The sequence below is a fragment of the Pan paniscus genome, chromosome 6, assembly GCF_029289425.2.
Source record: "Pan paniscus chromosome 6, NHGRI_mPanPan1-v2.0_pri, whole genome shotgun sequence".
NCBI lineage: Eukaryota > Metazoa > Chordata > Mammalia > Primates > Hominidae > Pan > Pan paniscus.
Genome location: NC_073255.2, coordinates 176,030,067 through 176,053,787, shown reverse-complemented (window position 1 = coordinate 176,053,787; position 23,721 = coordinate 176,030,067). Strand labels below are relative to the sequence as shown.

The following is a 23,721-nucleotide window of genomic DNA, read 5'->3' as shown; positions in this document are numbered from 1 at the left end:
CTCAAGTGAACCTCCTGCCTCAGCCTCATAAGTGGGACTACAGGTGCATGCCTCAAAGCCCGGCTAATTTTTAAATATTTTTGTAGAGACAGGGCCTCCCTGTGTTGCCCAGGCTGTTCTTGAACTTCTGGGCTCAAGCAATCCTGCTGCCTCAGCCTCCCAAAGTGCTGGGATTATAGGTGTGAGCCACTGGGTCCAGCCTAAAAGTATTTGTTTTAATAATTAGAATTATACACACAGACATACAAGAAAATGAAAAATGAGTGCATGTAAAAACTGAAATGAGTACGTGAAATCTGAGTTAAGATCTATTATCTAGTTGACTGTATTATGCCAATGTCAATTTCCTAGTTTAGATAACTTTAGATATGTAAGATATACTACTGGAGGAAGCTGGGTTCAACGGGCACATGGGATTTCTCTGTAGTATATTTGCAACTTTTTGTGAGTCTATAGTAGTTCTTTTTTTTTTTTTTGATACAGGGTCTGGGCCGGACGCAGTGCCTCATGCCTGTAATCCCAGCACTTTGGGAGGTCGAGGCAGGCGGATCACCTGAGGCCAGGAGTTCGAGACCAGCCTGGCCAAAATGACGGGACCCCCATCTATACTAAAAATACAAAAATTAGTTGGGTGTGGTGGCATGCGTCTGTAGTCTCAGCTACTTGGGTGGCTGAGGCTCAAGAATCACTTGAACTGGGGAGGCGGACGTTGCAGTGAGCCGAGATGGTACCACTGCACTTCAGCCTGGACAACAAAGCGAGACTCTGTCTCCAAAAGAAAAAAAATGACACAAGGTCTGGCTCTGTAGCCCAGACTACAGTGCCATGGTATGGTTATAGCTCACCTTGGAACACCTAGGCTCAAGCGATCCTCCCACCTCACACTCCCAAGTAGCCAGGACTACAGACACAAGCTATGGTACCCATCTTAAATTTTCTAAGCATCTTCTAAGACTTCCCTGTCCCATGATATTTTTTTTGGTAGGGAATGGGGGAAGCGGATGCTTAGAAAGAGAAGAGAAGGCCAGGTGCAGTAACTCATACCTGTAATTTCAGCACTTTGGGAGGCCAAGGCAGGAGGATTGCGAGAGCCCAGGAGTTTGAGACTAGCCTGGGCAACACAGTGAGACCTGTCTCAACAAATTTTTTTTTTTTTTTTTAAATTAGCCAGGCATGGTGGCATGTTGCCTGCGGTTGTTGCTACTTGAGAGGCTGAGGCAGGAGGAACCCAGGAGGTTGAGACTACAGTGAGCCAAGTTCACGCCACTGCACTCCATCCTGGGTGACAGAGCGAGACCCTATCTCAAAAAACAAAAGCAAAAACAAAACCAAGAAAACAATTAGTGCAAAAGATTCTGCAAACCAACATGCCACCACTAAGCCACAGTGAGCCTTGTAGAGAGCATGAGATGCAAGATGTAAATCTCTAGTCATCTCATTTGGTTTCAGCTCTCAAACCGCATACCTCTCAATGAAAAGTGTGATTCTAATGGTTAAAGATGAGTAAGTTGTATGTAACATGGCCCTTAAATAAAAGCGAATTGCTTTGCTTTGTTTCAATGCAAAGAAACAGTGATCTGTTCCAATGCTTGAGGGAAAAAAGTTATGCCAGACTTATGAAAGACATCTCCAACATGGTGTCATCACTTTACAAGTAACTTGCAAAGGCAATTCTGACTAGCTGCTATGTCTATATTACATAGTGATGCTAAAAAAACTTAACTCCTACATAAGCTGTGACTCCATTGTACACTTTTCAGTGGACAAAACAACACAATTACCATACCATCATCACCAAGAAAGGTACTGTGGTGCGAAATGTAAGTAATGGTTCCCATATTTTTAGATTTTACAAGTTAGGTAAAAGTTTCAAGTACAATTCTAGGAACCAACATCTTGCTAAATAGGGCTACTGAGGGTATAATCCCAGAACAATGACAATCCTTCTCAAGAAATGCCAGTTGGCAACCTTAAACAACATGCATACATGCATACACACACACACACACACACACACACACACACACACACACACACAGAGATGTAATAAATATATACATATACACATATATACATACAACATACCCATGTGCTTAGATGCAAAATACATATTAGATTGTCCTTTATTTTTCCCATTTTGGCAGGTCTGCAGACTGAGACCTTTATATTATGTTATAGAATTATGGTGAGAATCAGCATTCAGGAAAAGGAAAGAGAGAGGTTGGTAGGAGGTAGTCTATTGAGAAGAAGTTACACACAAGCAGTTAAGGACATGAGGGATGATTTCACCCTAAACTGAGAGAGAGAGGAAGAGATCTAATAAATATATAAAAATCCACAGACAAAACTAATGAAGAGGACTAGTCCTGCCACATATGAAATATTTTTAAAGTTATGGGAGTTAAAATAGGTGAGGTAGGAATATAAGAATAAAAAGATTAATGAGCAGCATTGTTCAGAAACCTACCCTAGTATATAAGAATTAAAGATGAAAAAGGCAGCATTACAACTCAATGGAAAATGATCAATAAATGAGATTAAAGTAAGATATCAATTTCCTCTATCAAATTATAGAGGAATTTAATTTGAATTTGAAAATTCAAATTTTGAAAAGATTTTAAATTCTGAAAAGATGGAGAATAGGACTGCTCAAACACTGCTGATAAAGAATGTACCAATAAAACCCTTTTGGAAAGCAATCTGAAAGCATCTGCCAAGAGACTTTGCAATACTCTTACATTTTTTTCTTCTGCCTCTTCCATGATTTCCAAATTTCCTATGAAGTTATTACTGTTATAATAGAAATATGCTAAAATAATTTTTAAAACTCTTCATCTTATTTGACCCAATAATTCTACATAGCTTATTTCGAACCATTACTTAGAGTCAAAAATATCTGTTAAGAACTTATGCCATAGAAAGCAATATGTTAAGATATCAGAATTTAAGTATGAAATGTCCTTGTCTTCAAGTAACTTAAAACAAGATAATCTATTAAACAAACTTACTGAGCACTTACCATGTGCCAGCCTTCATGGATTTTATACTTATACACAAGCAGTTAAGTACAGAGAGGGGAAGAGAAAGATTAAACAAATGACTACAGTAATTATAAATGGTAGAAAGGAAAAAGGTTGAAAGGAGACCTTTTCAACAGAGGACCTCATCAAGGTTTCTTCCTAAGATATTCATACCCAGACAAGGACAAGTGGAAGGCATCAGCACAAGGAAGTAACTGACAAGATCAGTGTTTAACAAAATCACTCTGACTACTGGTATGGGGAATTAACACAGTTGGGGAATAAAACAGCTAGAAAGAAAAAAAAATGCTCAGATTTGCAAGAAATTCACAAGTTACTGGGGCATAAAATATATATTTAAATACCAAGCTACCATTCACTGAATACTAACTTTGCATCAGATCCTATACTAAGTACAATCATCTATTATTTCACATTTGACAAATGGGGAAAACGAAGGCTAGGAAAGGACAAGTAACTTATCTAAGGTCACACAGAAAATAGGTGAGCCAATCTTCAAACTCATGACTGCCTAACTCCAACAGGCCATTCTTTTAAAAATTCTATATGAGAAGTTATAGAACCTATAGGGTCATTTTTTTAGTTGAAAACACCTTAAACTCTAATAAAGCAGAACTGAAATTAGTGTTTCCACTGTCATTTGTCTCTAAATTAGCTTCTCCCACTTGACATTCCAATTTTGTTCATCCCTACTATTTTTTCTGCCTTAAAACCATTATTGGCTAAAATTAAGAGTGATGACATCAAATGCTAACACGGACATGGAGCAATTGTTCTCTGATTCATCACTAGCAGGAATGCAAAATGATGTGGCTACTTTGGAAAATGGTTTGGTAGTTTTTTGTTTTTTTTTTTTTTTCCTTTAAAGCTCTCTCTCAGCGAATCAGGTAGTTTCTTATTAAGCATACAGTTACCATTGGACCTAACAACCCCACTGTTACATGCACCCAAGAGAAATGAAAATGTGTATTCACACACAGACTTGCACTCTCACGTTTATAGCAGCTTGACTCATGGCAGCCAAAAATTGGAAACAACCCAACGGTCATCATCTGGTGGACGGATAAACAACTGTGGAACATAATCCACAGTAGGAATACAGTGGATTACTGCTCGGCAATAAGAAGGGACACAGGCAATACATGGAGGAATTTCAAAAGTACTATGCTAAGTGAAAGTACCCAGATGCAGAAGACGTGAGATTCCATTTACAGGAAACCCTAGAAAAGGCCAACAAACAAACACCAGAAAAGCCTGGAGTCACAGGAACCAGATCAGAGGATGCCAGAGGCTAAGTTTGGAGGGACAGATCTGTCTGTAAAGGGAATTTTCTGGGGTGATGCAATTGTTCTGTATCATGATTGTAGTAGTGGTTACAGGATTGCACGCATCTGTTAAAATCCATCAAACTGTACGTTTAAAACGGATGAATTATATTTATTTAAATTATATCTCAATAATGCTATTTCAAAAGTCTCTCATAATTTCTGCTTCCAAGTGTCTCTCCCCATAAATCTTTGTTGCCATGATTAACCATATCTACGGCTTCCCTTCCATTCTGTCAATACTAGAATGCTGGCCTTTGTTTTTCACCTAAACATAATGAATGTCTTAATTAGCCTCTCTTCCCTCAAATTTTTTTTGAGACGGAGTCTCACTCTGTTGCCGCTCAGGCTGGAGTGCAGTGGTATGATCTCAGGTCACTGCAACCTCTGCCTCCCAGGTTCAAGTGATTCTCCTGCCTCAGCCTCCCGAGTAGCTGGGACTGCAGGTGCGCACTACCACACCCAGCTAATTTTTGTATTTTTAGTAGAGGCAGGGTTTCACCATGTTGGCCAGGCTGGTCTCGAACCCCTGACCTCAGGTGATCTGCTCGCCTTGGCCTCCTAAAGTGCTGGGATTACAGATGTGAGCCACCGCGCCTGGCCTCTTTCCTCAAATTTATCCTGCATAATTACCACCTAATTAATATTTGGAAAATACCCTATTATTTCCCCTGCTCAAAATGCTTCAAAAGCACTCCACCTATAAGAATTGAAAACCCTTAACATGGCACCAGTTAAATGCCTTGTACATGTTGACTCAAACCACCTTTCCAACTTTTTTCTTACAATTTTCCAACATGAACACTTCATCCATTCAAACTGTCTACCAACTCTCCCCCAAACACACCTTCTTACTGTTCCTTGTGCTTTCTCCCCATCTGGGATAGTCTCCTGCTACTCACTTAATCCTCCCAGCTTTCTCATATCAGCCTACATTTTCAATCTTTTCTCCAGGATGCTTTCTCATTAAAATCACAATGACAATGATCTTTTTTGATCTCCTAACATATTTTTTGTCTAGGCATAAATAGCTGCCTATGAGATTTACCTGGGAAAACTAAACAAACAGGTTCTGTTGTAATGGGCACAATCAGATATATGTAGAAGTGCAAACAATTTATGGGTAATTAGAGATTTAGGAACATCTATGTCTAGCCAAAGTGACTAGTTTGTTGCCATCAGAAACCATAATAGTTCTGAGACCATAATCTAATCTAAGTAGTAAAATGATTAGTATTGTTAAATAAGTATAAATCTTATCATGGGGAGCAGATAAAAGACTTAAAGCTTTATTTGATCATAATAGTATTAATCTGACCAAAATGCTTCCCCTCAAAATGATCTTACAGGTATAAGGTCTTCACCAAGCATATCAATTATAAAAGTGTAAATTATACAAACTATCACATATCCATTCAATGTTAATAGCCATTGAAGAATAATGCGGTAGGCTGGGCGAGGTGGCTCATGCCTATAATCCCAGCACTTTGGGAGGCTGAAGCAGGTTGATCGCTTGAGCCCAGGGAGTTCAAGACCAGCCTGGGAAACATGGTGAAATCTTGTTTTTCAAAAAAAAAAAAAAAAAAAAAAAAAAAAAAGCTGGGCATGGTGATGCGTGCCTGTAGTCCCAGCTACTTGGGAGGCTGAGGTGGGAGGATCGCTTGAGCCCAGAAGGTCAAGGCTGCAGTGAGCTATGATCACATCACGGCACTCCAGTCTGGGTGATGAAGACCTTGTCTCCAAAATAAATAAATAAATTTTAAAAAATTGTGATAGAGAGTATTTATTAATATAGAAGGTAACAAGAAGAGTTTCCTAAATGTTATGTACAGCTCAGGCTATTCACGAAAAGGTGCTATCAATGTTCACTAAGCATCTGAAAAGGTCCTCAACTTAACTGGTTATTATGGAGACAATATCTAAATAACAAGATATTGTTTCTTCCACTATCATATGAACAGGATATTCTCATCTATGAAAAACAAAACATAGCAATATATATCTATAGATATGTATAAAATGCTCAAAGAATACACAACAAGCAGATAACCATGGTCATTACGACAGAGAAGGGATAGAACTGGAAGCAGTGGTGCAGGAAGACTTTGATGTAATATGTATTATTTGAATTTGTTTTTAATAAAAGGAACATATTCATGTATTGCTCAGGTGATCTAACTTTTTTTTAAGAGATGGGGTCTTGCTATGTTGCCCAGGCTGGTCTTGAACTTCTAGGCTCAAGACATCTTCTCTGCCTTAGCCTCCCAAGTAGCTGGGATCACAGGTGTGAGCCACCACACTAGGCTCTTAAAAAAATTTTTTTATAGTGTAAGAAAGTACAAATGTAATTGCACATGGATTTTTAAAACTCCTGAAAGGATACACTTTCAACTATCAAACTATTCACAGTGGTTCTGCCTGGCAGTGGACTTACAGGTGATTTGCTGATTTTTATTTTGATCTTTTAATTTACCTGTATTTATATATCCTCTTACAGTGAACAGTAACAAAAAAAAAAATCTTTGAAATATGTGACTGCCCACATACACATAGCTCTCTGGGGCAAGAAACTCACAGTGTCTCTAAGGAGTGACCTGGTTAGCTGGGAGTCAGGGGTAGGAAGGAGATTTACTTTCTATCATTAGCTTTTGTATCTTCCGAGTTTTATTAAGGACATGTACTACCCACTCAATAAATGTTATTTTATTAGGTTTGGCCCACCAAATGTTCACTACCAAAGTTTTGAACTCCTCCTCATTTGGCTCTACTTTCCAGTCCCACTGTGGGGAAAGAGTTTTGGATAACGTGTATTTGACACACCCAAACCTGAGTAGCTCTTTCTTAACTCACTCTCCAACAACCAGAGTTCCAAAGGCATGGCTCCACTTATAAATAGATTTTTGCCAACTATAAGGCACAATCTCCAGTTCCCTCCTTCATCACAGAGGCCATTAGAGTAGTTTTCTAGGCACAGTTTGCTTTTCCTCACTTGTGGCCCTCCTGGAAAACTTCTAACCCTGACCTGCCTCCTGCCTTACCACCCCATATCTATTCTCCACCCTCCAGTTCCCTAACTGTGCTAAAATTCAATAATGTGTAAATTGTATAAGCTGGAACCAAACTTTTGGCAGTTGCCAGAAAGGTACATATAAATTAATTCACAAATATTAAAATTTAACCTAAAGAAACTCAAGTTACATTGGCAAAGGATTATAGTATCTTCCCTACTAGAAAGACTTCTGTTGAATTACTCTCTTTTTCAGTACCCTTACTGCAACAGAATCAAAGTCTTACTTGATAAATTCTCTGAACCTCTGCAGTTGATATTACACAGTTTATAAATTAAGTAGATCTTATAAAAATCAAAACTTATTTTCCAAACAACAAGAACAAAAAAAAAAACCCTTGAATTTTGCTATATCTAAAGTGAAGAACCTTCTTCTTATCTACTGTTCTAGGTACTAGCTCCCTGTGACTCAGAAGAATATTCCTTACTGAGTCATTAGTACTTGCTTAACCTGACAATCAGTGTTTTAGGCCAATGCAGCCTCATTACAGTGTAACACTCAACTGGAAAACAAACAAACAAGATATTCTTAGTACTAGACCCCCTGACCCCAAATTGCCTCCAGCTAATAGTAAACCAAACTAAAAACCAACATTCATTGATAACCTCTAGTAGACAGAGCAAGAATGACCCTGATTACTAAAAAACACACCAGTCCTATAAGTGAGAAGAAAACATCCTGTCGTCACAAGACTCCCTACTTGTCCCAGCCCTGCCACCTTATCTCTTTACATCTGTGCCCATTTCTTCAACCTACCAATAGAAAGGAGCTGAGTTTCAAGGCAGTGGAAATACAGCCAAGAGCTGACTACACAGCACAAAAATAGTACACACAACTTCTATAATCACCACATATGGATACCAGTCCTTCCTCCTAAATACCCTAAAACTGCTGATTCTCAATTGTTCCTAAGGGATTAAAGAAGGCTGAAGAGAATTTATTCAATTCAAAGAGGCCAAGGAATTAAAAGGGCATGTCACAGCAAGTGATCAGAATGGGTAACTGCAATAAAGAAATTATTATTTGAGCTAGGAATTCCTCCTTGCCCTTTATTTAAGGCCCTCTCCCCTCCCCCAGTTTGCTTTAAAAGATTATTTTATGTTTTTATTGTACATGTAATATCATACGATTATTGATCTACAAAACCCTAAATCCACTGGTATTTGTGTTTTGCAAGTAGAATTTACTTTGTGGTGGTGTCAACAAGTTTGCCCAAAGCTCTACATCGAGATGATCCATAGGGACCAGACCTCACATAAGGCCAAAACAAACAGGTTAACCAGCCTATGAAGTTCCCAAGGAAGCTCTAACCCCTCAGCAAGTGTGGATGATCAACTAAAATAATATGAGTAATTGATATGATTCTTACAACTCCCAGAAACAGTACACAAATGCTTTCAAAACTAACTACTTGGTATCAGTTTCACATTTGAAGACAGTTTAAAACAATAATCTATAATTATTTTAAGACAAAATTATATTTCTTTCCACTTAGCCGAGTAGTATTTACTGTGAAGATGTTACTCATCAGAAATTAGTTATTCCAAGATACTGCCATTCTTTAAAACATTATCTGGAAAGACTCACTTTTACAAGTCATACAAAAGAAAATCAAGACTTTTTTTGGGGGGGGGAGCTGGATTCTCGCTCTTGTCGCCAGGCTGGAGTACAATGGCGTGATTTTGGCTCACTGCAATCTCTGCCTCCTGGGTTCAAGGGATTCTCCTGCCTCAGTCTCCCGAATATCCGGAATTATAGGTACCCACCACCATGCCCAGCTAATTTTTGTATTTTTAGTAGAGATAGAAAGGTTTCACCATGTTGGCCAGGCCGGCTGCACTCCTGACCTCAGGTGATCTGCCCACCTCGGCCTCCCAAAGTGCTGGGATTACAAGCACGGGCCGCTTCACCTAGCTGATTTTATTATTCTTATTAGAGACAGGGTCTCAAAAAAATCAAGAGTATTTAGAAGAATAATTTGTCTTTGAGTAAAAACAGTGTTATTCCATTTGGTCAACTGTTTTATTTATAAGACTGCTCAGAATTACTTTTCTACTATCAAATCTACCCTTACCCTTCTTTTTAAAACAAGTATGAAACTACTAGGGCTCTGAGAGCCCAAAACCACATAGAACTAAGTGTGAAAGATAGTATTCAAGGTCTATATAGCACAGTAAGCAGATTTTAAAGTTATAATGTGATTTCATGATTATTATTAAATGCCCGGCAGAATATATGTCTTCCTATTCAGAGAGTCATTCAGATTCAAATAGTCTTAACTGAGCCCCTGCTAGGCACAAGGTATTGTGCTAGGTGCTTTCATTTAGATTATTGAATTTATATCCAATTCTAGGACAGTATGATCTTTCAGAACGGCTGGGGTAATGGAGTGAGAAAAAAATCACTAAGAGAAATCTTCCAACAATTATAGGTTATCCTATGTCCTAGAAGGCTAAGATAACAAGTCTATACCCATCAAATTGAAGCATCCTACTCCTGAGTATAGAGTATAGGTGGCCTCATAAAAGACATATATTACCTACAGACCATCTAAAAACTGAATTGGAAACCAAGATGTTTTGCCTAAACATTTTGGAGCCTTAACTGGGAATAAAGAGAGGCATGGGAGCCTCTTTTACCCGTATCCTGCCTCCTTTCTAACCATCAAGACGAATCTGGAGCCTATACAGTTGTAGAAATGTCAAAACTTGGACTTAGCTATTTAAAAAGATTTATGTACAACAACCAATTTAGTATAATCTAGGTAAAAATAGGTACTTAATAGTCATATTGACCTTTTCCCAAAAAACCATTTAGTAATTGATGCTGAATATGAACTGTCACATTACCTGAGCATAAGAACAACATAACAGGAAACAGAACATGGCCATAAAAATAGGACACAATGGAGGGGGGAACCCCATAAATTCAATGCAGGGTGCTCTTTTTACAATTTTATACTCCCTATAATTTCTGATATCACTGATCTTCAACTGCTGCAACACCTGCCCCAAACACCAATAAAGATCACTGTAGTTTAAGAGAGAGATTTTGTGATAGCCTAGAGCTCTAGGCCTATAGCGCCCAGCAGGACAATGTATGTTCTCTCAGGTCACTTTTGGCCTGATGATTTTCTTAAAAGATTCCAAATAATTATTAAAATATATATATATTATATTTTTTTTTAGGCTGGGTACAGTGGCTCATATCTGTAAACTCAGCACTTTGGGAGGCTGAGGCAGGTGGACTGCTTAGGCTCATGAGTTTAAGACCAGCCTAGGCAACACAACAAGACCCTGTCTCTACCAAATAAATATATATATATACATATACACACACACACAATACTCATAGATATAACACTTGGGCATGCTTTTTGGTTAATATACATACAATCTCTAATTAGAATGGAAATAAGACAGTAAGTCAGCAAAATAAAAATCCAGAGAAGAAATATAGCCCATTAATTTAGATTATAACAAGAGTAATATTTTATCACTGTAAACAAAATAACAAGGCTTGAATATATCTAAGTCAATTGAAACTCAATTTCACGCATCAAACAACTTCTTCAGAACGCTGATCTTTCTATGCCAGATACTATCCTAGGGTTGACTAAGAAGACTTAATGCTAACTTTAAGGTAGTGCGTCATATACTGAATCACTTTACTTACAGGATTATATATAGGAATTTTTCCATTTGCAAAGGGCAATTCTAAAATCCTTGATTTTGTAACCCACAGCAAAATAGACACTCTAGGCTGGGCGCAGTGGCTCACACCTGTAATCCCAACATTTTGGGAGGCCAAGGCGGTGGATCACCTAAGGTCAGGAGTTCGAGACCAGCCTGACCAACATGGTGAAACCCTGTCTCTACTAAATACAAAAAATTAGCTGGGCATGGTGGTGCATGCCTGCAGTCCCAGTTACTTGGGAGGTTGAGGCAGGAGAACTGCTGGAACCTGGGAGGTGGAGGTTGCAGTGAGCCGAGATAGCGCCATTGCACTCCAGCCTGGGCAACAAGAGTGAAACTCTGCCTCAAAAAAAAAAAAAAAAGACACTCTAATATAGTGATGGAGGGAGTAGAACTGGTAATTTAGTAATATATACTAAAATTATAAATGCATAAATCTTCCGACCTGAATCGTCTGATTCTAGGAATCTCTCCTAGAGATAAACTTGAAATTGTGTAAAATGCCATTTTACAGACTAATTTACTGCAGCACTATTAATAAGGGCAAATTTTTGAAAGCAACCTAAATCATTTGGGGACTGGTTACAGTGTGATAGTTCCATGCAATGAAACAGCATGCAGCCTTAAAAAAAAAGGGAGAGAAAGCACTTTGTCCTGATATGACCCCCCCAAATATACTAAGATACAGTAAATAAAAAGCAAAGAGCTTAAGTGTGTACAATTCTATAATATGTATAAAAAGGGGGTGGGAAAGGAATAGATGTGTATGTATAGAGATGTATCTCTAGTACCACAGGAATGTTACTTGCCTAGGAAGTGGGATTCCATGGGTGGGCAATACAATAAAAGGAAGATTTTTAATTTTTGAATTTTGAGCCACATAAGTGTACTAGTTGGTTAAAACATTAAGTGTAACCAATGTATAACTTGTATAAAAAACACAGTATTTTAGGATTATACATGCTAGGATTTTAGGATTTATACATCCTATAGGATTTTACAATTTATACATCATGACACAATATAGTCTCAAAAGATTACACTGTAATTAAATACTACAATGCTATTCCTTCTATTTAAACACCCACCAGTCTATCCCTAAATTTATTATTATATAGTCACAGAATAGAGAACCAATAGGGTCTCGGAAAAATCTGAACCTCTCAATTTATAGATAGGAAAACTGTAGCCTTGGCCAGGCCCAATGGCTCACGCCTGTAATCCCAGCTCTTTGGGAGGCCAAGGTGGACAGATCAGTTGAGGTCAGGAGTTCGAGACCAGCCGGGCCAACATGGTGAAACCATCTCTACTAAAAATACAAAAATTAGCCAGGCATGGTGGTGCATGCCTGTAATCCCAGCTACTCAGGTGGCTGAGGCAGAAGAATTGCTTGAACCCAGGAGGTGGAGGTTACAGTGAGCCGAGATCACACCACTGCACTCCAGCCTGAGTGACAGAGACTCTGTCTTAGAAAAAAAGAGAGAAAAAGAAAACTGTGGCCCAAAGCTAAAAAACCTCACCAAAAGGACACAATTAGTAGATGGCAAAGTATGGCCTAGGACCTGATTCCAATTCCAATCTATTCTCATCTACTTCTTCTACCTTCAAATGGTTTCTTAATTACCACAAGGAGCCAGCACGTATGGGTCAAGATCCCTGTTGTATCTTGAGGGTAGCATGAATGACAAGGCCATTGTGAGCTGATATCCTTTCTCTTGTGGGATACTTTTCAATGCTCACAGAGGAATCAGAGGGGTAAGGTGTTGCTTCTCAACTGGGTTATGTTTTAGTAAAGTGCCAACAGTACTCAAAGCCATAGTGTAAATGTGGGGTGAGGAGTGGGGCTTTCTACAAATTTAGTAATACTAGAAAATTTGAGAAAAATGTTAAGCAACTTAATCAGGTAATTAAAAATTATTTTTGTATTCAAACAAACACCACTATATTGTGGCACTGAATATAAAATGTACATGAATATTTAGCATAAACCGGACACTTTCAAAGAAGTCTCATGCTGGTTCTGAGTCTGACGCAATGAGCTTAGAAGTACACACATTCACTCTCAAACTCTTAGGAGGCAGGAAGGTTTCAGAACTACTATACCAAAGGAATTAAAATAGCATTCTCGATGGTGGCGGAAAGGGAATAGAGTTAGAGCTACACAGACCTGGACCTGTAGCCTACTCTTGCCACTGTGTGACACTGTATCAGCTACTTAATCTTGAACTCAGAGCCTCAGTTTCCTCATCTGTAAAATATGGTCAATATTACTTAGCTTGTGGTTTTGTTACAAAGACTGGAGATAATATATGTAAAGCAAACCGCCCAGACTCTAGAAAGACTATAATAAATGATGGCTACTTGGCAGGATGGATCACTTGAGGTCAGGAGTTCACGACCAGCCTGGCCAACATGGTGAAACCCCGTCTCTACCAAAAATACAAAAAATTAGCTGGGTGTGGTGTTGCCCCTGTAGTCACAGCTACTTGGGAGGCTGAGGCATGAGAATGGCTTGAACCTGGGAGGCGGAGGTTGCAGTGAGCCAACACTGCACCACGGCACTCCAACCTGGGCACCAGAGCGAGACCCTGTTTCCAAAATAAATAAATAAAAATAAAAATGAATGATGGCTACTTTAACTATCAGAAGCCTGTTGGAATCTTTATTTGACTGTCTAACCATTCATTTGGTTTCCATTGGTGAGAACAAAGTAAGGCAGGCAACGGATATTTATAGGCCCTCCCAACCAGCCACAGAAAGCAAACAGGTCAATAGAATAAAATTACCTAAGTGATCAGTTTATTATACTCACATATTTCATTTCAAACTTCTTAGCCAACATTTCCACCTCTTGCCTCTCCTGATGTTCATCATTAAATGGGTCTTCTGTGCGAATGAGCTTCTTCTGATTCAAGGTGAATGGGAAAAGAAAGAGAAGTATCCATTAGTATTACAAATAGTATTATTGTTTATTTATTTATCATTATGTAACAACCACTTCAATTCTATTTCAATAAATGTGATCTGAAAGGAAATAAACTAGTGAGAATATATAACATGTTATATAATTATATTATTACTCAGAGACTATATCTTAATCAATACGAGACAACTTTTCCTAATACTAACAAGTAAGTCAGAAGTATCAAAACTAAAAAAAAAAAAGTTGGTTCATAGCAAAAAAAATTTACAGTTATAATGGACTCATATACATTTCTTAGTGTTTTGATGAGTAAGAACTCAACAATCCAAATTGTCTTCACCTGCAAAATGATCATATGGTCACCTCATCCAAAATAACAAAGAAAAAAAATCCCCAGGAACACTGGCTAAATACGAAAATCTCACTTATAATTCTAGATTGATATCTTCACTAACAAAGATTAACTGCTTTGATCAGGAAATGCTTCTAAAAGGAGCTCTAGATTATTAATTAAAAGCAACACTTAAATCATCTGCCTGTGAGTTAACACTGAGTGTGTGTAGCGGCTAAGGCTTTCTGTTGAGGTCCAATATCAACAACCATTGTATCACCAATATTCTGTCAATGGATATCCATTCAGGGAATACACATTACTTTTAAACAAAGCTAGAAAAGAGAAATAGCTGCAAAAAGATTACATTACCATGCCTTTCTTCTAGTAGGGGAGAGTGAAAGTTTATTATAATACATGGTTTAAAACACACACACACAGAGCTAGAAGCTCACATTAACCATCTATTTAACAAAACAAACAAAAATAGCGATCACATCCTTAAGTCTTCTATTTTAGTATACAAACATATATATGGTTTTCAATGCACAAAAAAACCAAAACAAGGATAAAAATACTACTTTTATCCAATTTCAGACAACTGACTCAGGTAATTAAAAATGAAGGTATACTACAACTGAAATATTGATATAGATTCAATGGACCCTGAAGAGCAAGAAAAAATGCAGAAGGAAGATGTGCACACTTTGAAACTGAGACACTTCATCCTGGATATAAAGATTGAGACATGGTCGGTCTAAAAAACATGATAGAAAAATGTGGACAGAATGAATACGAGACAATTCCTCACACTTGGGACATTAGAATAAAGGGATACTTCTTTAAAGGAGTTAACTTTAAAATCAATTTTTAAAATTATTGTAATAAGTAATAAATTTATAGAATAGTTCACCCCAACAGAAGCTACCAATGAAAGGCCAGGCGCAGTGGCTCACACCTGTAATCCCAGCACTTCGGGAGGCCAAGGTGGGTGGATCACCTGAGGTCAAGAGTTCAAGACCAGACTGGCCAACATGGTGAAACCCCGTCTCTACCAAAAATACAAAAACTAGCTGGGTGTGGTGGCACATGCCTGTAGTCCCAGCTACTCGGGAGGCTGAGACAGGAGAATCGCTTGAACCTGGGAGGTGGAAGTTGCAAGTGAGCTGAGATGCTAAGATTGTGCCACTGCACTCCAACCTGGTTGAGACAGAGTGAGACTTCATCTCAAAAAATAAATAAATAAAATAAAAATAAAAATTTACCAATGAAAAACATAAACATGATCCGAAAGGGAATAAACTAGTGAGAATAAACTAATAAGGAATCCTAGGCATGTCCAGGGTGTAGCCTTAACTAGAGGCTCAGGTTAAGGACAGTAAGCAATCGCCATGCCTATTACAAACTGCTCCCTCTTGCACTGTGAAGCCCAAATACTTACTATGGTATGACTCATTTTATATGTAAAAATATAAACACATGGATCTATATTTTTAATAAGAATCACCTTATACGCCATTCTAAAATATTTTATGTACTTTATGTAGGTATCAAAAGTACAGCTCTTATTTTCTCTTGACAGCCTACAAAAACAAATTTAAGAAAATGGACTCACTTTTCTTTTACAGTTAAGAATAAACACCCTCCCCCAATCAAGACTAAGCTTTTTTGTTTTTTCAGGTGAAAAAAAATCTGAAAATTATCAACTACCCACATGCAAAACTGATGCAATAATTTTGTCCTTTGATCTTAACTCATCAACACCATTTTCAGGAGGTCTTTCACAAATTTCATCAAAAATATGCAAACAATGAAATACCATGGAATTCTCAAATAGTATAGTTACATTAACACACTTAATCACTTATTTTTCTTTTTACAGTAAATGTTCAATTAAGCATGTTCACAAATGGGTGTTCTGGTTAACTGATTTTTCTGGTTTACTAAGAGTTAAACCTTTTCTTGTGTATCAATCACTGCCAAAATTTATTTCTAAAATGCACTATTACCCTTTAGCCAGAAATGGTGACCAAATTAATCTTTCAGGATAGAGATGATTCCAATGCCAGTCATCATCCTAAACCATCTCAATCACAGCACTGTACTGCCTAGAGACAATAAGGTTAAAGGTTTAGCTAACCTGTGGTTTTGTTTTTCCTATTTTCCCAACATAAATTATTTAATTGTGCTTTCCTCATTAATACAAATAGAGCATAGAAAAATTTCTGATTATGTTCCAGTAAATCAGGGTTTTACTGTTCATTTAGTATTTAAGAACGGAACTGATTTAAATGCACCCGCATGAATGGTATCCACATGTAACACACCTTTTGTTGTTTGTTTTTTTTTTAATAGCCCCACATCTACCAATTTCAGCATCTGGAGCTAAAATCTTATTTAGTGATAGATGACTATTTCAAAAATGTGGAGCCCTTCCTTTTCTAATTCTTCTAATTTTGGGAACCACCAACTTTCCAGACCAATTCTAATGTTCGCATTTTGCTTTTTGATGGTCTCTCTTCTAGGATTTCCTTTCATGAAACCATGACAATTTTACTTAAACATATGTTTTCTATGCTTTCTTGCATAATAAGGATATACACTGGCAGCAATCACAGGAAAATGTGGCAAATCTTTGTTGCAAAGGTGATTATGTACAATGGATTTTGTTTTGTTCAGAGGTATATGAAAAAAACAGAAGGTTGATATACGAGATAATTGGGCCAATAGACACCTATACTGTTAATAAGTATACAGAAAAATTAAATGGAATTTTTCCTCTTTCTCCTATTGCATGAAAGTAGTAGTTCTGGTGTTATCAAGTTAACAAAGCTAGGGTGTCAAACCTTTTTCTTTTTATAATTAAATGATACACATTATTAATTTGCCATCGTGTGAATATTACAGCATAAACAGGGACATAATAAAGGTCTTCGTATTTCTACTATGACTTACATTTTACGTCATTTTAGCAGAATCCTCTAAACCATATGAGTTAATTTTAAGAAATTTTGTTTTACTAAGAAATTGTATCACTATGGAAAGAAGTACTAATAAAATTACATACATTTGTAAAGTGAGGATAATAGTTTTTACCTCGTGGAGTTCTGTTGGACTACTAGAACAACCATGTGCAGTGCTTAGAACTGTGTCTAGCACACAGTAAGAACTCAGTAAATGTCGTTATTGCTATGTATTTTTATCCAAAGATAATGCTTTTCTCCTGTAATTTATGAAAATTACAAAAACTGCAAACCAACTTAGATTAGCAGCTCAAATACAATGTTTGAAAAATGCTCCAATCCAATATTTTTAATATTCTTTTGGGAAAAAAGTGACCTCAGATTTATAAAGAAGGGGCATTCAAGTGAATCTGAAGAGCAAAATGTTAGGTGGAAGGGACCAAAATGATCTCTACCTTTAAACAATTCATTTTGGTTGAAAACATTTTGTAATGATTTGACCACACAACATTTCTAAATAATGATCAAAATGTTAGCTGGCCATGAAGTAAACAAAACCTAGTGAAATTGTTCAACATGATACTTTGTGACTAAGCAGTCAGTCATTTTGACCATAAAGGTAGGTGAAGATGAAAACAAAACAAGGGACTTCTGGAGTCCATTAGACTCAAGCTAAAGCAAAACCTAATAACGGGTATAATTGCTAAGCAACAGAGAAAACTGTTCTCTTTCCTTACTGTTAATCTATCATTTCCTTTTCTAACTTACTTCTGAAGATCCACCAACCCACAACAATAAAAATTACAATTACGAACATAACCCCATCCTTTCTCCATTGTTCACCTCTTACATCAAAAGCATACCTATATATTTTCAATTATTTTAAAAAATTCAAAGCTGAGATTTTTTTCATCATCCTCCGAAAATTACAAAGGCTGAGTACAATATTCTTCTATAAACTAATGATAGTACACTTAAATAATATGACGGGTAGGTGTCAAATAAAACAGGAGACACCTTCCCATTCAATTACAATATGAACGAACTCCACAAAAAAGGAAAGCTAAAAAGGTTTTCCAATACCAACACGAGAGAAAAATTAGTAACCAGATTAACTAACCCACTTCTCCATTCCTAAAGTGGGATCCTTAGTCTCTGAAAACCTTTAATTATTCTTAAATTCCCTTCGATTAAGAAAAATATCACAGGCACGCAAGCACACCTCAGCAGCCACGGCGCCCAGCAAAACAAACAGTGATGAGGATGAGGATGATACGAGAGGGGTTACACAATCTCTGCTTCAGACTGGGGGGCGTGTCCCCCAAGGTTTTCTCTTCCTTTCTACTGGAACGACAGCTGTAGCGCCACAGGGAGAACCCAGCCACACGGCCTGCAGGGCCCCAGGATTTTGTGTGGGGAGCAGAAAGGAAAGAAGGAAAATCTGAGGTTCCGAAAGGTGCACAAGAAAACAGGCTCGGCGCGGCGTTGGGAGCGAGTGCCGGGGGTTTGGGGATTCGGCGCAGCCGGGTGAGAGCCTCGGCCACCCTGGGGAGTGGAGAAAGCAGCGCTCACCGCCCCGTCCACCCGCTCGGCCCCGGCCCCCCGCACCCCACCCTCGGGGCGACCCGGACGCGCTCGGTGGGCGTCCCAAGGTGCAAACCAGCTGGGGAAGGCGGCGGGTCCTGAGGCTCCCGGGGTCTGGGGCAGGAGGGAAGAATCTTCTGTACCCGTTGTTCTCCGCACAGCAGCAGCTCCGGGTAACTGAACTCCACGCAGCTCTCGTCGGTGGGGTCCTTAAGCACCAGCTCCAGGCGCACCGTCTCCCTCGGCGGCCGCGGCGGCTGCTCAGCCCGGGAAGCCGACTCCCGCGGCGGGGGCGGCTGCAAGGGCAGCGGCGGGAACGGCGGCGGCGGCTCGGGCCGCGGGGGCTCCCGCTGCAGCGACATGGGCGGCTCGGCGCGGCTGACCTCGCGCTGGGGGAGCGGCTTCTCCCGCGACGGGGGCTGCGCGTCCGAGCGGGGGGCAGGCTCCCGCGGGGCCGGCGGCTCCGCCCGGGCCGGCTCGCGGTACGGCTGCGGCTCCAGCCGGGGGGGCTCGCGGGGGTACTCGGGCTCACGCTCGGGCCCCGGGTACTCGGCCTCGCGCCGCCGCACCGGTGACAAGCTAATGAACGCTACTCTGCGCGGCTCCGCCATCCCCACTGTTCTGGCCCTCCGCTTTTGCTCGAGCCGGCGCTCGCTTCTACGGCGCGCTGCGTGCCTGCCCGCCCTTCCTCTTGCTCTCCGTCGCTTTTCTTCCCTCCACCACCCCCTCAGCCGTCTCCGCCGACGCCACGGTGAGTGCGGACCGTGTCCCCTTCCCCGCTACTACGTTCTGATGGGCTTCACCGCCATCGCCAGGGTCGCCGCGGCCGCCATGTTGGATCCCCCACATAAATAGAAGCAGGCCGCTGAGCGGGCGCATGCGCACAGAGGAGACGCTCGCGTCCACTGTCGTGGCTGTTGCTCAGTTTTCCTCTTTTCCTCCCAACAGTCTGGAGTCCAGACAGGTCGGCGGAAGTGACGACATGGCTCGGCCTGTTTCCGTGGAAACGGAGACGCCGTCTGCACCCTTCCTCAAAGGGAGGGTTCTGGGGTTTCCCGAGCAGTTTACTGTTCGCACCCGGAAACCAGAGGCGCTCCAGGAGCTTCCCGGGGCTAGCATCGGGATGGGACTGAGACTGACCTAGCCATTGGCGCCGGGTCTCCCGCGCTGGGTTCAAGGGAATTGGGGTTGTTAGCTGATTATTCAAGGCGGACTCTGGGCAAGGGTAGAGAGACGCGCCAGCCGTTGTGCCTGCCCGCCCTGTGTCCCCGTAGCCTTAAGTATCGAGGGAAAAAAGGAAGTGCCCAGCTTCAGCCAGACTAGCCCCAGCGGCTTCCCTCCCGAAAGCGCAGGCCTCCCCTTCCTCGACCTACTCCGGTTTCCCTCGCCCGGCCGCAGTGGGCGTTGCGTGGGGCAGGGTCATTAAATGTTCAATAACGCTTTGCAGTTGGAAAATTAACAAGCAGATGAGGAGTTCTGGGCTCATTCAGAAGGCCTAAACTGCTGAAATCATAGAAAACTTCTTAAGAGGGTTTAGTGGTATTTCAGGAAACGTACTGTTTATGAGAATGCTAAAGGACCCATTTCAGGATGGGGAAGGAATTGATTGGGCACGCCCCATAGGCTCACTTGTAATTAATTAATTGGAAGTCGGGTTTAAAAGGATAAGAATTACTGGCCATTTTAATCCATTGAATAAAAAGTAAATTTGAGGGCTCGCCCTTCACATCCTGAAGGGAATCCAAGCCTTCTGTTAATTGCATTAACTGCATTAACTATTGAAAGCTCTTTTATTAAGTCAGTGTGACGTAATTGACAAATTCTGAGAGGGTTCCGTTTTTTTCCTCTCCTGTTATTACTTTCCCTACTTGGACGAAGATGGTGATGAAATCTATGATTCCAAAGGTCTCTCCCAGCTCTAAAACCCTATCTTTTCTACTCGGCGCCATGTTTTACCTACATTATCTCCTTCCCTATTGCTCCTTTTCTGATTCCGAATTCGGGTCTCATTTTTAGATTGCCTTAGTGATACTTAAATGACCTTTCTGCCTTCAGTCTCTGTTCCCGCCAGTCTTGAGACGGGGTCATATTAATGTCTCTAAAAGAGTTTTTATTATATCGATCTCTGTTCTGGCTGCAACTGACCTACAAACTGAGTTCTATGTATGTATACTCATATTCAATATCCTCCACAATTTAGCTCAGAGACTGCAAACTGGTGGTCTGTGGGCCAAATCCTTCTACAGGTGTGTTACTTATCCAACATTATCTTCTAACTTCTCACCCGCTGAGTTTTCCAACTTTTTGATCCATAACCCACAGTAAGACATTTTACACTGTAACCCAGAATATACACCCATATATACATAACACATATGTGCATATGTGAAATATAAGTTTCACAATACTTACCTACTGCTTAGGATAAAGTAAAAGCAACAGACGCAACAGAGTTAATTTAATATAAAATATTTTATAATACAGTGTAGAAAAAAATGTTAACATCATATAGAAGTAAATTAGGAAAGATTTTATTTAATGCCATGGAAGTTCTTGCCTGTTCATAGGTTTATTGCACTCCAGAATTCATTAGGACAGTGGTACATGAACATCTGATCCACTGTGGTGCCTGATCTTTTTCTTCTTCTAAACTGATCAAAATTGAAAACCCTAGTTCAGATATATAGGCAGTCATGAATAGTAATAATGTGTATGCATGTTCTGCATAGTAATAAATTCTTCTTTAATCTTAGTCTGACATCATGATAAATTGCATACCCGACAATCATTTCTCTGTGTAAATGAAGTACTAAGCTGTAATAATTTATTCTCTTCATAAAATACCAAGTTTAATCAAGTTAATTATTTAAGTCAATAAAAATGATCTGGTTCACCCTATTAACTGCCCAAAAAACTGTTTGAAAACTATATATTCTTTGTTAAAGAGTAGATTACAAGAAATGTTTTCCATGTTCTTAATTTAAAAAACAAGATTCTGATATAATGAACCTAAATCAAAATTCACAAATGGTGGCTGAAATCCTGTGAGAGTACAACATAAATCCATAGTTATTGTGCATAAACAATTCAAAATTAGTTTATAAAGGAAACGTCAACAAGTCCTATAACCACCACACCTTATTACTAACGGGTTCCACCACACTTCACCCAGGCACAGCAGATATAAACATCTGATAGACTGCTCAGAAAATTAAAGCTATTAGAGCTATAAATAAGGAATGCCTAAATATAAACATAGCAATGCCAATACATTAGTGCCATTTTAAAAAGTGAATAAGATGCAGTGTAAACACACCTGATAGTTCCCTCTGTAAGCCACTTTCCCACTGATTTATAAAGCTATGGTTCTGTAATTCTTTTAAAAAGGACTATTTTTCTACACTGCTGCATGCAGTAATTTCACTGTACGTTCTTGATTACGACGCAGTCTTCAAATCCTCTTGAAGAGCTCAACATATCAGGATTTCTCCAGAAAGTTAGATTGTCATGTTTTCAGCAGCCTTTTGTGCTTTGGTAGTCTTTTGAAGCTCCTTAATAACCAGTGATATTTCCTTGGTTATTTATTAATTCTGGGTTAAGTCCTTGCTTACAAAGCTGTACACAAATAACCAGAGTTTCCAGTAAGCCAGTATTCAGAATTCTTGAAATCTCTTTTTTTTTTTGAGATGGAGTCTTGCTCTGTCGCCCAGGCTGGAGTGCAGTGGCGCGATCTCGGCTCACTGCAAGCTCCGCCTTCCGGGTTCACACCGTTCTCCTGCCTCAGCCTCCCAAGTAGCTGGGACTACAAGCAGAATGTCCACAATCTCCCTCACTGCATTCTAATCACTGCTGCCGCCCCGATGCCGCTACTACTTGCCGTGATGGAGGCCAAGGGAACTATTTTAAAATTCTGAATATATTTTTCTCTATACAGTCAATAATTCCTCTATAAAATTATCTTGCTACACATATCTGGCATGAAAATATTATGCAACTTTCAGTATTAGTACTCTCAGCAAGTTGGACTGTTACTACATCATAGTTATTGTTGCTGTAAATATTCTGTGGTAGGTAATACACTGATACTGTGTTTTTGCCAAGAAGTATAGTTTTTCATTTATCAGCTGATTTGTCACTGAAAGCATGTGCACCATACCCATAAATACTGGATGAAGTTTTTCAGCACTTACTATGACCCATATTTCTTTTGCACACTGATTGTCTTTCTCCTTAAGATTTGTGGAACAGCTCTCTGAGCTCGGACGTAGTTCACGGCAACATGGCTAAACCAAGAAGTTGGAATCGTTGGTAAATACAGGACCCGCTATGGGGTCTCCCTCCAGAAAATGGTGAAGAAAATTGAAATCAGCCAGTACGCCAAGTACATTTGCTCTTTTCTGTGGCAAAACCAAGATGAAGAGACGAGCTGTGGGGATCTGGTGCTGTGGTTCTGCATGAAGACGGTAACGGTGTCTTCATCCAGGAACCACATTGTCTGGACCTACAATACCACTTCAGCTGTCACGGTAAAGTCCACCATCAGAAGACTGAAGCAATTGAAAGACCAGTAGACGCTCCTCTACTCTTTTGAGACATCACTAGCCTATAATAAATGGGTTAATTTATGTAACCAAAAAAATTAAAAAGGTTTGTGGAAAAACTGAGAAATTGTGCCAATAACTCTACTCCCCCCGCTTTTTTAGGAACATATTTGAGGGGCTTATTGACAAGTTCATCATGTTAAATTTTCAGATGTCCTTTTATTTTTTTCCCGAGATGGAGTCTTGCTGT

The 23,721-nt window shown here is 39.6% G+C and overlaps 1 protein-coding gene across 6 annotated transcripts in view; it reads right to left on the bottom strand.

The window, feature by feature from the left end:
* UBN2 (ubinuclein 2) overlaps positions 1 to 23,158 on the bottom strand; it is an 80,452-nt gene extending 57,294 nt beyond the window's left edge. For 2 of the 6 annotated variants that reach the window (XM_034965067.4, XM_034965069.3), the window contains exons 1-2: positions 19,074 to 23,158; positions 13,942 to 14,034 (exon numbers count right to left, since the gene is read on the bottom strand). In XM_034965067.4, the coding sequence (XP_034820958.2) occupies positions 13,942 to 14,034; positions 19,074 to 19,541 (561 nt within the window). In that variant the 5' untranslated portion in view covers positions 19,542 to 23,158. Of the gene's footprint in view, positions 1 to 13,941; positions 14,035 to 18,568; positions 18,600 to 19,073 lie in introns of those variants that run through there. The other 4 variants (XM_034965068.3, XM_034965071.3, XM_034965070.3 and 1 more) reach the window with 3 other exon arrangements.
* Between the last annotated feature and the right edge of the window lie 563 nt (positions 23,159 to 23,721).